General features: G+C 52.1%; 1 protein-coding gene across 2 annotated transcripts in view; it reads right to left on the reverse strand.

Annotated features, from left to right (window-relative positions):
- Nucleotides 1-8,806: 8,806 nt before the first annotated feature.
- Nucleotides 8,807-13,359, reverse strand: part of LOC108448476 — a 10,051-nt gene continuing 5,498 nt past the window's right edge. The window contains exons 6-10 of one of the 2 annotated variants that reach the window (XM_017741567.1): nt 12,804-12,998; nt 11,470-11,632; nt 10,121-10,286; nt 9,885-9,979; nt 8,807-9,291 (exon numbers count right to left, since the gene is read on the reverse strand). In XM_017741567.1, the coding sequence (XP_017597056.1) occupies nt 9,206-9,291; nt 9,885-9,979; nt 10,121-10,286; nt 11,470-11,632; nt 12,804-12,998 (705 nt within the window). In that variant the 3' untranslated portion in view covers nt 8,807-9,205. Of the gene's footprint in view, nt 9,292-9,634; nt 9,980-10,120; nt 10,287-11,469; nt 11,633-12,803; nt 12,999-13,359 lie in introns of those variants that run through there. The other variant, XM_017741558.1, reaches the window with a different exon arrangement.

The following is a 13,359-nucleotide window of genomic DNA, read 5'->3' on the forward strand; positions in this document are numbered from 1 at the left end:
TCTCACCCCGGGCTGTGCAATTGTGACAAAACCTTGTGGGGCAACACCTGCTGGATGTTGAGGTTCCTGGCCACGCAGGATCCAAGCAGGATCTTAAGAGGGACGCAAATTGTGACACTTGCAGGGTGGGGAAGAGGAGGGAGGAAGAAGATAACGCCTCACACCAGCTCAGTAATGCCAGGGCTGAATTTTACCCCTTAATCACTAAAAAAAAAACCCCATAAACACCAAAATCCGAGGGAATGTGGTAAGAAGTGGGAATTTGGAGAGGTGCTGAGACATCACAAAGCTTTGTGGTGAGGGAAAACTGCCCTGGCTTAAACATACGAGAGGTGCTGCTGCCCTCTGCAAATAATGATTTTTTTAGTGTGGCACAAATTAAAAGAGGCTCAAAAAATGGTGTTCTTCACTTGATGCTTCATCTGGATCCATTTTTCCTCTTTGTCTCCATATTTTTTTGGTTTTTACTCACAGGAAATGTTGGTTCCAGCCTCAGGACGCTGGGGGAAGCATTTCTCACTTTGCTGAAGTGAGACAAGGAGAGGTTTCATTTCAGACTTGATTTTACCCTCGCACAGCTCTCACGAGTACCAGCAAACCAGAGAGGAAAAGGAGATTTAAATGGGATCTTTCACTTAAATCAAGGCAAAAAATATTTCTATTTCCACAGTGTTGAGTTTCCCAGCATTTAAGGGAAAGCAAAACAATTTTGAAGAGAAGTGGAGAGAGGAAAAATTTGCTGTTTTAAGTGGCAAATCCAAAACACTTCAGTCAGAAAGGGCTGAGATAAACATTTGAATACTTGGGTACATTTGCTGAAAAATCACAGATCAAATCTATTTTGGGGTATCAAGGAGAGTATTTTCATCACTAAAAGTGGAGGTTGTGGTCAAAAAAGGTTGTCCAGGCCTCCTCAAGGGAGACTCTCACTGAGCCCCTCTGGTGCTGCTGAACAGGAAGGAGCTGCTCCATTCCCTGTTCCAGATTAGAGGGACACAAGGGGGTGTGGGGTCCTCAGACCTCCACCACAGGAGGAGGAAAACCACAGGAGACTTCTGTGGAACCAATTTTGGTTGCATTGTCAATGTCTCGGAGATCTTCAGGCCTGAAAGGTCACCCTGGGAGACAAAACAACCTCATGAATGGGGCTCTTTGTGAACCAGCCAACTCTCCAATCCCACTGGGGTTGGAAACAACCCGGGAAGAAGGGCTGTCCCACCTTCCTTCTGCCCTTTGTGGAGTCTAGACATCCATGTCAATGGAAAAAAAATTTAAAAAGGATGTAAAAGAAGTGTATTTTCCAGTGGCAGGAAAAAGCCAGCTCACTCCTCGAGAATAGAGCGGTGCCATAGGGACAGGAACTGACTCAGTGCCATCGCCCGGGACGTGTTGGTGGAGTGGGTGCGCCTGACTCGGGGTGGGCACAATGCTTCCGAGGGGAAGGGCGGCTTCCCAACCACGGCTGGGGCCAAACCAGCCCAGCAGAAGCCCTGGGACATGGGCAGGAATGTCCCTTGGCCACTTCCAACTTATGGAAATGCCAGGAATGGAGGGCTCTGGGGGGATGGGAACATCAGAATCGATGATCTTGGAGGTCTTTTCCAACCTAAGCAGTTCTATGGTTCTGTGATTCTCCTCCTGGGTTCTTTCTCCTGAAGAGTCAAAGTCTGCCTGTGGCTTGGGATGGAATATGGGGTGGAGGAAAAGGCAGGAATAAAGTCCTGCTTAATTGGGTGATCTTCAGTTCAAGCCCAGCCCCGTGATCTTGGCAGGGCTGAGGGCACAGCTTCTGCAGGCACTGCCACAGAGGGTTCATGTCACACTCACCTCGTTGCACTCTTCCTGCTGCTCTTCCCTTTCCCAACAACAGCCTGGGGTTATTTCTGCAAAATCACTGGATAATCAGCTCTGTCAGCAACAAAGAAACACCGTCTTTCAAAATCCTGGGCCAGATCTTCAGCTGCTCCACAAAACAGATGGGATTTAACACCTGAGAGGGGCTGAGTTGTGGTGCCCAGCTGGACAACCTGCTCCAGAGCCATCCTGGAGTCCCCATATTCCTGCCAGAGCTAACACTGGATTTAGGGATGTCTGGGTGACAGCAACTGGGCCCTGAACCAAAGCAGAAAATAACAGTTAAATCCCAGAATCCCAGATTGTTTGGGGTTGGAAAGGACCTCAAATCTCATCTCGTTGAATCCCAGATTGTTTGGGGTTGGAAAGGACCTCAAATCTCATCTCGTTCTCCCCCTGCCGTGGACACAAGGGACACAAGGGACACAAGGGACACAAGCAGCTATCCCAGGCTGCTCCAAGCCCTGTTCAACCTGGCCTGGGACACTTTGTCATTTGCCACGCATCTCCCTCGGGACTCCTGGTGCTCCTGGAGCAGCAGCAGAGAACTTATCTCCCTGGGGAATAGATGGATTATGAACAAAATCTTGGAGGAAAAAGAAGCTTTCTGGAAATCGAGTTTCTTGAGACTTAACAGCAATTAACGGGATTAATTAAATCCAGTTGTGACTCCATCATGTTCTTCCTTTCTGCTTCCCCTCTGATGAGGAGACTTCCATCCCCTCTTTTTGCAGGACACTGCCAGCTGGGCCTGAGGGAGGAAAGGGTCTGTGGGAGCTGCATCCTTGGGCAGACACCGGTGGGTTTATGGGATCACTGGATCCCCCTGCTCCGTTCCCATGGGTGCTGTCACCTCAGCGCCAGTGGGTGCCAGGAGATAACAGAGCAGTCAGGGCAGGGGGTCGTGTGGGACTGGATGGGGAGGTCTGCCCTGAACATCCAGTTCAGCAGCTCCAATAAATACCTTGAGTGAAAATGTCGTGTTAAAGGGTCAGCATTGTCAGTTCTTGTGAGAACTTTTCAGTCCTTCCTGGAAAACAGACAGAGATCTCACTCATGTGATTATCTCTTTCTAGATAGCAAAACCCAGGAATTTCAGCAAATTCTTCTGCTCAGGCCGTGAGGTGGATGTCAGGGTTGAGATAGGTGTCCTGAGAGAGGTTCAGCTGTGGAACAGTTACTGAGATCCCTCCAGGGCCCAGGCAGCTCTGAGGAACCTCATTCTCACATCCTGCTGCAGAAGAAGATTCTTTGACCATCTCTCTGCCTTGGCTCTCGACAGTTCTCAGGGGAACAGGGGGTTATGATCCCATCCCAAATTTAGAGACGTCCACTGGCTTCCCTTGCTCACCCAGGTGCTCACCTTGTCATGGGACATTTTCCACCTGAGCACTTCCATTCTCACACCCCATTTTTCATGTGACCCACCCAGCAGGAAGTAACAGGGGCCTTTTATGAGGTGTTTTTGTTCTGTGAGGAGTTTCAGTAAATACTCAGCTCCAAATCTGTCCCCTGACACGGCCCCAATTACTGGAAGAGCTGCAGCCTCTTCCTCATTTGACCTCCTGGGTTTCCCTGCTGGTTTACGCCACAAAGTTGCTCTCTCATCTGCTGAGTTAATGTGGACTCTGGTGATCATTCCCACTGTTGTGGGCTCCAGCATGACCCTGTGCACTCAGTGTAAACTCCCTAAAGGAGCAGGATGTGCCCAGGTTTCCTTTCAGAAATTATTTCGAACCCGGAGGGTGGCAGGTGGGTACCAGCAGCACCCTGACCACGCTCACCTTATCTCCTCAAAATTCCCAAAAGTCCCCAAACCACCTCTGGCATCTTGTGCCTGAAGCTTCCCCAAGGTCTCTGTTGTCCCAGCCTGGGTTATCAGATCCTACATGACCCAAGAGGTGCCACAGACCCCCATCCCCTTCCTTCCCAACCCTACAATCGCTCCAGGCCCTCCTTCTCTTGCAAAACCCACCGAGTCCTGACTGGAAGCACGGGAGTCTCTTGTGGGAATTAGAAATGGTGAAAGAAGTGAGGAATAAGGAAGGGATAAGGAAGGAGCAAACATGGAGGCTTGCTGTTGTTTTGGGAGTGAGAAGAAACCAAGTCCAGGTGTTTGGACCAATGATCTTTCCAACCTCAATGAGTCTGTCATTCCGTGACTGCTGGGATATGGGGCACAGGCTCCTTGGCCACCGAAACAGCTGAGCTGGGCTTTCCACAGACGTTTAATGGTGATCCTGTTCTCCATCTCACTTCCAAGGCCTTGCTCTCGAAGACCCGAGGTGTGAGTCAAGGGAAGGTGGAGGCCTTGTCCAGGTCTCTACTTTGCAAAACCCCGTTATGAAACAGCAGCTTTGGGGGGTTCAGACCTGAGGAGCCTGGTCCAGTGGAGCTGTCGCTGCCCATGAGAGTGGAATGGGATGGGCTTTAAGGTCCATCCCAGTCAAAACCAGTCTGGAGTTTTGGGATTACTGAAATGGGTTTTGCACAGCAGAGGGTGGATCCTTTGAGGTTGCCTTGTCTGTGGTGCTGCAGATTCTGGAGGGTTTTGAACTTTCTGGATGTGCTTTGCCCAGAACAATTCCTCCTGTCCCTTGAGGAAGTGAGTCCCACCAGATCCCTGGTGGGAGGGTAGGAGGTGCTTGTGTACGTGTCTTCACAGGTTGCTTTTTCCTGCTACTCTGCACGAAATTATGTTCAAATTGATAAAATGCAAATCTGGAGGCTGTGACCTCACTGCCTCCAGGAAGATGCATTTTCCTGCCCCATGAAATTATCTGGCAAACAGAATCCTTTGATCAATCGGTGAAAACAACACAAGAAGAAGGAAGGAGGAAGGTATGGGCAGGGCAGAACCGAAACCAGACAGCATGACCCTGATGTGGGGCAGCACCAGGAAGGGCATCACCAACTCCTGGCCTAAGAAGGACTTTAATATTTTTAAACTAAATCATGAATCGGTGAAAGCTGCCACCAGAGAGTCCAGGCAAGAGGATGAGTTGGTTCTCTGTGCTGAGACAGAGGTGGAAATCCAGTTCTCTGGGAAGCTGAGCTGACCGAATCCTGCTTTCCTGAGAAAGGAGCCACCTCAGAGGCATCGGAGCTCTGGTGGTGCCCGGCTGTGCTGTCACCCTCCAGGCTTTGGTCCCTTGGTCCCAGAACGGGCCTGGCCACAGAGGGCTGGATGGTCACTCCTCAGCGCTCCTTCCCAGGCTCCAGCAATCTCCTGGAGCACAGATGGAGTGTTCCACACTGACGCTGGTGCGATTTAATCCCTTCAGGCTGGGAACGCTCAGTTTTGCACCAGCTTTTTTCACCATTTTTTAGATTTCATTTAATGGAATAATTAATGAAATAATGTCCCATTACTTAAAGCCTCCTCTCCCATCTCTGCCTGTGCACCTCCTTCCCTCTCCCTGCACACACAAGGGGCTGCTCCTCTCTGCCAGGCCTGGTCTCCATCCAGGGGAAACATTGAAAATTATTTCATTGGGGCTCAGCTCACTTTGGAGCGAACACCAAGATGAGAAGGGGGCTGGAAATCAGTAAAACCATCTGCAGGAGAGGTTCAAGGACAAACAGGGCAAGGTTTGCATCCTTTACCCCTAACTCTGGTTCAGTTGCTGCTTCCCACTGGGCAATGAGCCTTCCCCACTGGGAATGAGCCTTCCCCATTGGGAATGAGCCTTCTCCAAGGCGTAGCAGAACAGAAAACACAACAAGAGGCACTAAAAATGAGCAGTAGCTCTGATGAAAGGCCCCTGTGTTTAGAGAGCCTGACTAAAGGAATTGAAGGCTCCTGTTGTTGATCTAAGGGAGGTGTGTTTGTTTCCCTCTGGGCTTGCAGAGGCTGTGGAGACCTGGGGAATTTGCTTTGGAAGAATTGTGGGAATGTGACAATGGAGACGTTGCTCCAGCTCCCGACTTTCTTGTGCGGGGTTGATGTGTCAGAGCCTCAGCACGGAGCTGCTCACTCCTCTGGGGGATGGGCTCTGAGCCTTTTCCAGCCTGATTTATCCTGGGAACTGCTCAGTAACAAATTCCATCATCTATTTGGCTAAAGTGCCAGAGCCAACAACGTAATCAAAGAACCCCAGAATTATTTGGGTTGAAAGGGAACTTAAAGATCATCTCCTGCCACAGGCAAGAACACCTCCCACTATCCCAGGCTGCTCCAAGCCCCATCCCGCCTGGCCTTGGACACTTCCAGGGCTGGGGCATCTCTGGTATATCCCTACCATGAAAAAGGCTTTTTGTTAACATGCTGGGAATTACATTTCACAAGAACATCAGTTCTTTGCCGTTTATCTGAGATTTATCACGGCCTCTCAACCAGGAAATCTTTGCTCTGCAGCCTGCAGTGGTGTTGGTCAGGAATTCCCAGCTCTGTCTGTGAGACACAAATAACCTGGTCCAGTGGAAAGTGTCCCATGGCAGGGATTGGGAAAAGGGTGATCTTCAAGGTCCCTCCTCACCCAAACCATTTAGGGCTCTCAGATTCCCCCAAATACGTTTTTTTTAAAGGAAATACTCCCCTTTATTTTGCGGCAACACTGAAAAATCAAATTTATTTCCTTTGCTGCAAAGAGAGGTGGGAGGTTGTTCCTGGCACAAACGGATTGTGCAGTTTATTGTGGTAAATAAAACCCTCTGTTTTTCCTTTTTATCACCTGATGGTGGAAAACAGGTGCAGAGCAAACACATCTGACCCATAATTACTCCTGAGTCACCAGAACACTCCCAAGTGCCGAAGTGAGGAGGCCAGACTATGGGGAATGTTTGGGGGTTTTTTTCCTCTAACATAATTTGTTTGTTTTCTTATTCAGTAAATCATAAAAACTCAATTAGTGCATAAAATTTTACACCGCTGGCTCTCAGCTGCCCGTAAGAACAAGCAGTTTATTGATTTCATTGTGCTCTGCTGGGTGGGGACTCTTTACAGAAATTGTACAGGGAAATGCTGATCCCAGTTCTCCCTGAAACAAAGCCGTAAACTCCTGTCATTTTCTGGTCTTGCCCCAGTTTTAACATAAATTCTGGATTTTTCATAGCTCTGGTTGGAATCTGTTTCTATTTTCACCCCCTATTTCCCATCACAGTGCACTTCCTTGAGGAAAGCTGGAACATCCCAGGCTCCCTTTACCTGCTACAGAGCTCCAGAGGTAACTTCTCCATCCTTGCCTGGATTCCCCAAATCCTGGCTGTTTGGTGTGAGCAATGAAGGGGCAGCTGGGGAGCTCCACATCCTTCCCTGGAGCTGCCACATCCTATGGCACCAACACGGAGATGGTCTAACACAGTCCCAGGTCACAAGTCAAGAAGGGATCTTCTCCTTTTCTGTTTTCTTGGGGGTTTTTTATGCTCTTCCAGCAGTTCATAGCCAATATTAACAAACCTCACTTGCTCAGGAAGTTCAAGTCGTTTTTCAAGCATTAAGGTCTTTAAACATGAGAGGAGGCCCATGTTGTGGGACTTCACCACATGCCTTAAAGTCAAGCCTCTGCTGGGTGGTGATGAACCTCAGCTGGCACTTAAATCCATTTCTGGAATGAGTGTTTATCACACAGCCGTGGGATGGTTTGGCTTGGAAGGGACCTGGAAGCTCATCCCGTTCCACGGGCAGGGACACCTTCCACCAGCCCAGGTTGTTTAGCTCTCCTAAGGTATGTGCAGGGAGGAGAGCCTGACTAAACTCCACTTCCAGCTGCTGGCACGGGCTGGGAAACCACAGGAGGCTGGGAATGCCCAGCTGTGCCCGAGGGGGTTTGCAGGGTCAGGAGGCTGCGGGGTGAAGGGGAGCCTGTGTTCCATCCCAGGAACGGCTGCCAGGGATCTTTAACCGGGACTTTGGGGAGCTGCTTGAATGGAACAACATCCATGACCTGGAGAAAGAGGAAAAGCTGCCGTTTATGGTGACTTCTGAGTGCAAATGGAATGGCAGCACCAGCTGGACAGCAACAACAGCAGCTCCAAAGCAAGTGGAGCACGCTCAGAGCTGGAGGTGGTGTTAACATGTGAGCAAAGAGGCGTGGGAGGAATCCAGCCCCAGGGCTCCCAGGTTTTCCTGCCCAGCTCCCACAGCAGTGCCGGGTGAGCAGGTGGGATGTGGCTCGAGGGAGAATTCCATGAGCAAGATGCTCCAAAACACTGATAAGAAGGAAGAGAAAGGAAGGGCGGTGGGAGGTGGGACTGTGGCTGTGCCAGGGGAAAAATCTCCCTGCCCAGAGCAGGAGGGAGGAGAGGGAACAACGGTAGGGAACTGGCAGACATCTCCCACTCGGACACTGCCTCCAGGATGGGAAAAACATTACAGAAAACTTCCCATCTGTCACGCACCTCGCAGTGTTTTGAAGCCCTCGGGTCTCACTCATTGTTTCCTTTTGTTGAGGTTTGTCTTCAGTGAGTGAATTCCCTCATCCCTGGCTCCCCCTGGGGCCTGTTTGCTTTGGGAGAGAGGGAGGTTCTGTTCTCTGCTCCTGGCAGAAACTTCTGCCCCTCCACAGCACCTCATGTGGGTCCTGGGGACAGCGGGTCCTGGGGTGGGGACAGCCCTGGGGACCTTAATGGGGACAGCCCTGGGGCAGCAGCACCCAGCCCATGGCACGGTGTTGGAATGAGATGATCCTGAAGATCCCTTCCAACCCAAGCCACTCCATGACTCTCTGAACCCTCAGCAGCTCCCAGCTTGGCCGTGGATGTTCACGGATGTTCCTTTGCGTTTTCAAGGAACTGAGCGCCCCGGGATGAGGTGGGGACTCACCTGGGCCAAGCAGGGAGTGGCTGGGAAGGAATGGGGTGAGTTCCTTGCTGCAAACCCTCTGTCAGAATTACACCTCCCCGAATTTATTCCTTCCTCTGGTGTTTGGTCATGGAGCTTTGCCATTTTGGGAGGATGAAGAGCTCGGTGGACATGAAATGAAACTCAAAGCCTTTCCTTATGTTCCAAAAAGAGGATTTATTTAGTGGGTTTTAGAACTTTAAAACACACAGATCTGAGTGTTGTGGAGGGGATGCACAAGCAACCGTGGCATTCACAGTCCAATGCACTTCGGAAACGCAGGAGCCCTGGGAATTCCAGCAGTAAAGCACCAGCTCCTGATCCTGCCGGCGCTCCATGGGCAGCTCTCCCGGAGATTCCAGGCACTTACTGGGGATAAACAGCAAATCACTGCAGAAAGCTCCCAGGAGAGGCCCCAGCTGGGGAAGTGCTGCCGTTCCCAAGGAGGTAAGAGCTGGATCAGAGAAGGAGCAGCTCTCCCAAGGCCGTGTGCTCCAGCACAACGTGGGACACCTCACGTTTTTAGGGAGAGCAGACGCTGCTCCTTTGCTCGGGGAAGGTTCCTTCGGTTCAGACCACTCTGTTCTTCACCCTTTCAAAGATCTGCATCACTTTTCCTGCTGGGATGCAGCCCTCCCGCACGATGGTGATGCCACCTTCCCAGAGGGAGAGCGAACAAGTCAGGACAACCTCCAAAGGAACATCTCGCACCAGCAGAGCCACTCAAAATAAAGTTGTGTGGAAGGACCAGAAACTTGTCAGAAAGTGAAACCACCAACGAACATGACCTCACACTTTGTTCAAGGGTTTGGTTTTCCACTAATGAATCCCTCTCAAATGTCAGCCCAGAGCCACCCGGGACACCTCAGCGTGTGCTGCTGCGTCACTGCGGGCAAGCTCCCGTACCACCCTCATTGTGTGGGCCTGGGCAGCACCCAGCCCTCCTTGCAGCAGCACCCAGCCCTCCTTCCAGCAGCACCCACCCTCCCACTCGCAGCATTTTCGCCCTGACGAGGCAGATTTTCCGTGCACAACTCTGTTTGTCCTCCTGCCTTGTTCCCTGTCAACACAGAGGTCCTCCCGGGACATCTCTTGTTTGCTTCTGTTCATCAACATGTTTGCAAATGTCCAAGCACTCAAGAACTGCTACTCTTGGAGCACTCTGTGATGCCAGATTGATACTGGGAAAGGCATGGAAACACCCCAGGAAAAGGCAGTTGCTGACACAAAGGGCCATTCTCACACTCACTCTCATCAATCTTTGTGCAGTTGACCACAGTGGACGCCACCACCTCGTCAGACTCTCCATCGCAGAGAACACCCTCCAGCTTATGGCCAAGGCGCCTGGAGGGGGGAAAAATAGCAACAACCCTTCACAGACCTTGCTGTGAGCTCATGCTGAGGCTCCCCTCGGTGCAGGACATCAAACCAAGGTCTGCCACCACTGAAACAGCTGGGTGGCACTGCCAGTGACCAGGTACTCACGAGATGACCATGTCGTGGTGGGTGCTGTCCACCTCCCCGCTGGGATTGGCTGAGGTGATGGCCAGGGGTCCGGTCATGTCGATGAGGTGCACCAGGACTGTCAGGTCAGGGACTCGGATCATGATGCTGTCCTGGGTTCCCACCCGGCTGTATCCTGCTCCGACCCCTGCAAGGACAGGCAGAGGACGTTGGCAGAGGTGCAGCCCCTCTCGTGGCACCGTGGGGGTCTCGTGCTCCCTCTGGAAGTGGCCCTGCTCCATGCACCCAGCTGAATGTGTCCTTGTGGATGTCCGTTCCTGAGCAGAAATCTGTGAGAGCAGAGGTACAATTTGGGGTCTGACTGGGTAAAAAGGAAATGATTCATGACTGGAGACATCTCAGCTGTTTCCATGGACACGGGATCTCCCTATATCCCAAAGTCTGCCTTCCTGTGACCACTGCCCACCCTCCCATCCTCCACCACCTTCCTCTGCCTGTTAAACACGGGTAACTCAGAATCACAGAATCAGCTGGGTTGGAAAAACCTTTGAGATCATCAAGTCCAACCTACGACCCAACACCACCTTGTCACCCAGACCATGGCATCCAGTCTTTCCTTAACTACCTCCAGGGATGGGGACTCCAAACCTCCCTGGGCAGCCCCTACCGAGGCCTGACCACCCTTCCTGTGAAGAAATTCTTCCTTATGTCCAACCTAAACCTCCCCTGGCCCAGCCTGAGGCCATTGCCTCTCCTCCTGTCCCTGTTCCTGGGAGCAGAGCCCGACCCCCCCGGCTGCCCCCTCCTGTCAGGGACTTGTGCAGAGCCACAAGGTCCCCCCTGAGCCTCCTTTGCTCCAGCCTGAGCCCTTTCCCAGCTCCCTCAGCCGCTTCTCACTGGACTTGTGTTCCAGCTCCTCCAGTTCCCTCATTCTGCGCTCTTTCCATGGATTCCCAGGAGCCAGGGTTGAGGTGAATCATCCCAGTGCTCACAGTGCCTGCCTGTGTCCCTGTGATGGGAAGGCAGCGATGAGCATCGGAACCCTCTCATCTCCTGGGTGCTCCACCCTGCCTTGCTCATTCCCAGTGCACAGCGAGGGGCTCGGGAGAGGGGACCCTCCCAGTCTGAGGAGCCTCCCTTGCTTCTGGTCAAAGAACTCATCCTGCTGCCTCCCACTCTTGGTGAGTCATTCCAGCTGATGAACACCCTCTGCTAAACACCTACCAAAGCATTTGGGAGCTCCAGAGGGGATTTCTTGGGATTAAGTGGCCAGAATCTCTCCCCAACACATCCCAAAGGGTGTTGGGAGTGCCGACCTGCCGTGCTGAAAACATGAAAGGGGGACGGAAGGGTTGTGCTGCTTGTCTCACCCAGCTTCTTCAGCCACTCTCCCTTCCGGATAATGCAGCCGATGCCACCAGGATAAACATTTTCCATGAACTCCCAGAGCAGGGGGCTAATGGGAGGAGCAGCCGCTCGCAACTGCTCCAGGTTGGAAATAAAGATGCAGATGGGCTTCTCTTGAGGCCTGTCCTGAAAAAACAGGGGGAAAATAGATGAGGAGGGAAAGTTTGCCTGGAGAACCTCAAAGCCGGCTGGGATCCCGGTTTGTGGGTTTGCGTGTGCAGGAGCTCCAGGCAAGGAAGGTGCTGTGTCTGCACAAATGCAGAGCTGTGATGGATGCCCCAGCTCAGACCTGCACATGCAAACTGAACAGGAGACAGAGCAGCAGCCTGCCCTTGGCATCCTCTGGCATGCATCCAAATCCCCCTCTTTAGGCACATCCATCACAGGGACAGCGATGCTCCACTCAGTATCAGCGTGTTTTGGATCTTACACACCAGGGGCCTGATTTTTTTCTCCAAACTTCTGCTGGTGTAAAACCAAGGTCAAATGCACCAATTCGTGATGGGAAGAGGGATGGAGAACTCAACCCCCTGCAAACCAACATCTCCGCTATCACCCCTCCAGCACTTTGAAAGAAGCTTGGCAAAATAAGTTCAGTGTAAAACCAGCAGTGGAGAGGGAGGGGAAATAAAACAAACCCCCAGAGCGGAGCCATTTCAGTCCTCAACTGACATCAGCTTCAGTGGGGCCAAATGACTCAGGAACTGGGCATGTATTTACATTCTGTTTGCATTCTCTCATTGGCAGGGAAGGTCAGCACTGGCACCGGGGCAGCGCAGAAGAGACGGCCTTTGTGCCGCTGCTCGCGCTCGGGGCCAGCTGAGATCGTCTGTTATGGTTATTTCTCCAGGCTAGCCAGGAAATTGCCTCATGGACAACAGACAGAGCCAGGCTGCAAAAGCTGGGCTGAAGGTGCAAACTCTGGGGCTGGTTCCAGCACTGAATGGCTCCAAAAGTCTGGGGGAATGTAGCCCTGCCATTCTGATTCAGCACTTTGTAAGGCACAGAGGACAAACACAGGTCTGGAGCCGCTTGGGAGCGGCTGTTCCTGTTTGGGGTTGTGCTTTGTCCATCCCCAGGGATGTCGCTGCCCAGTTCTCAGTGCTCCAGCCTGGAGCAGAGGGGCTGTACCCCAGGTTGCTCAGAAAATGGTCCCTGATGGGGCTGCTCATGATCTCCTGAGTCATCTCCTGAGTCTTGGGACAACCTGAAACCAGGGGCTCTCCTTTGTGCTTCTGCCCGAACTCACAGGCAGGACACAGAGCCAGGTCACCAGGTGACATCCCTGAATTCCCACCTTGATCCTGTAGACCTTCTCGATGGCTTGAGGATGTTTGCAGGAGGCTGCCAGGGCGTACACGGTGTCTGTGGGCACCCCACACACGGCCCCCGTGTTCAGCAGCTCCGCGATGGTCCTCAGGCCACTCGTGAGGTGGGACTTGGGGCAGACACAGGGCAGGGGATCCTCCCTGTCCTGCTTGGAGCTCTGGACCTGCCAGGAATCGGGAGGCAAGGAATAAGCAAACACATGGGGCACAGGGCAGGATTCCATCCACCCAAATGGGGGGATCCCTTGGCAGTCCAAGGGCAGGGGCAGCACCTCTAGGGATGCTTCCCTCAACGCAGGGGAGGAGAATTCCAATTAATGAAGTAAAAGAGAGCAGCTCAGGGTGGACATTTCAACTGCTGATGGCTTAAATTAGAGGAGATGAATCCCACCCAGCACAGCTTCCTGGAGAAATGGCTGCTCTCCAAAGTGACCTGAGGGAACTGTTTGGGAATCCAAAAAACAGAGGAGGATGGAGTTTCAAGTGCATTCCCATGGAATGCTGATTTAATTGAAATGTTTCTCT

The sequence above is a fragment of the Corvus brachyrhynchos genome, unplaced genomic scaffold, assembly GCF_000691975.1.
Source record: "Corvus brachyrhynchos isolate BGI_N302 unplaced genomic scaffold, ASM69197v1 scaffold351, whole genome shotgun sequence".
Classification (NCBI taxonomy): Eukaryota; Metazoa; Chordata; class Aves; order Passeriformes; family Corvidae; genus Corvus; species Corvus brachyrhynchos.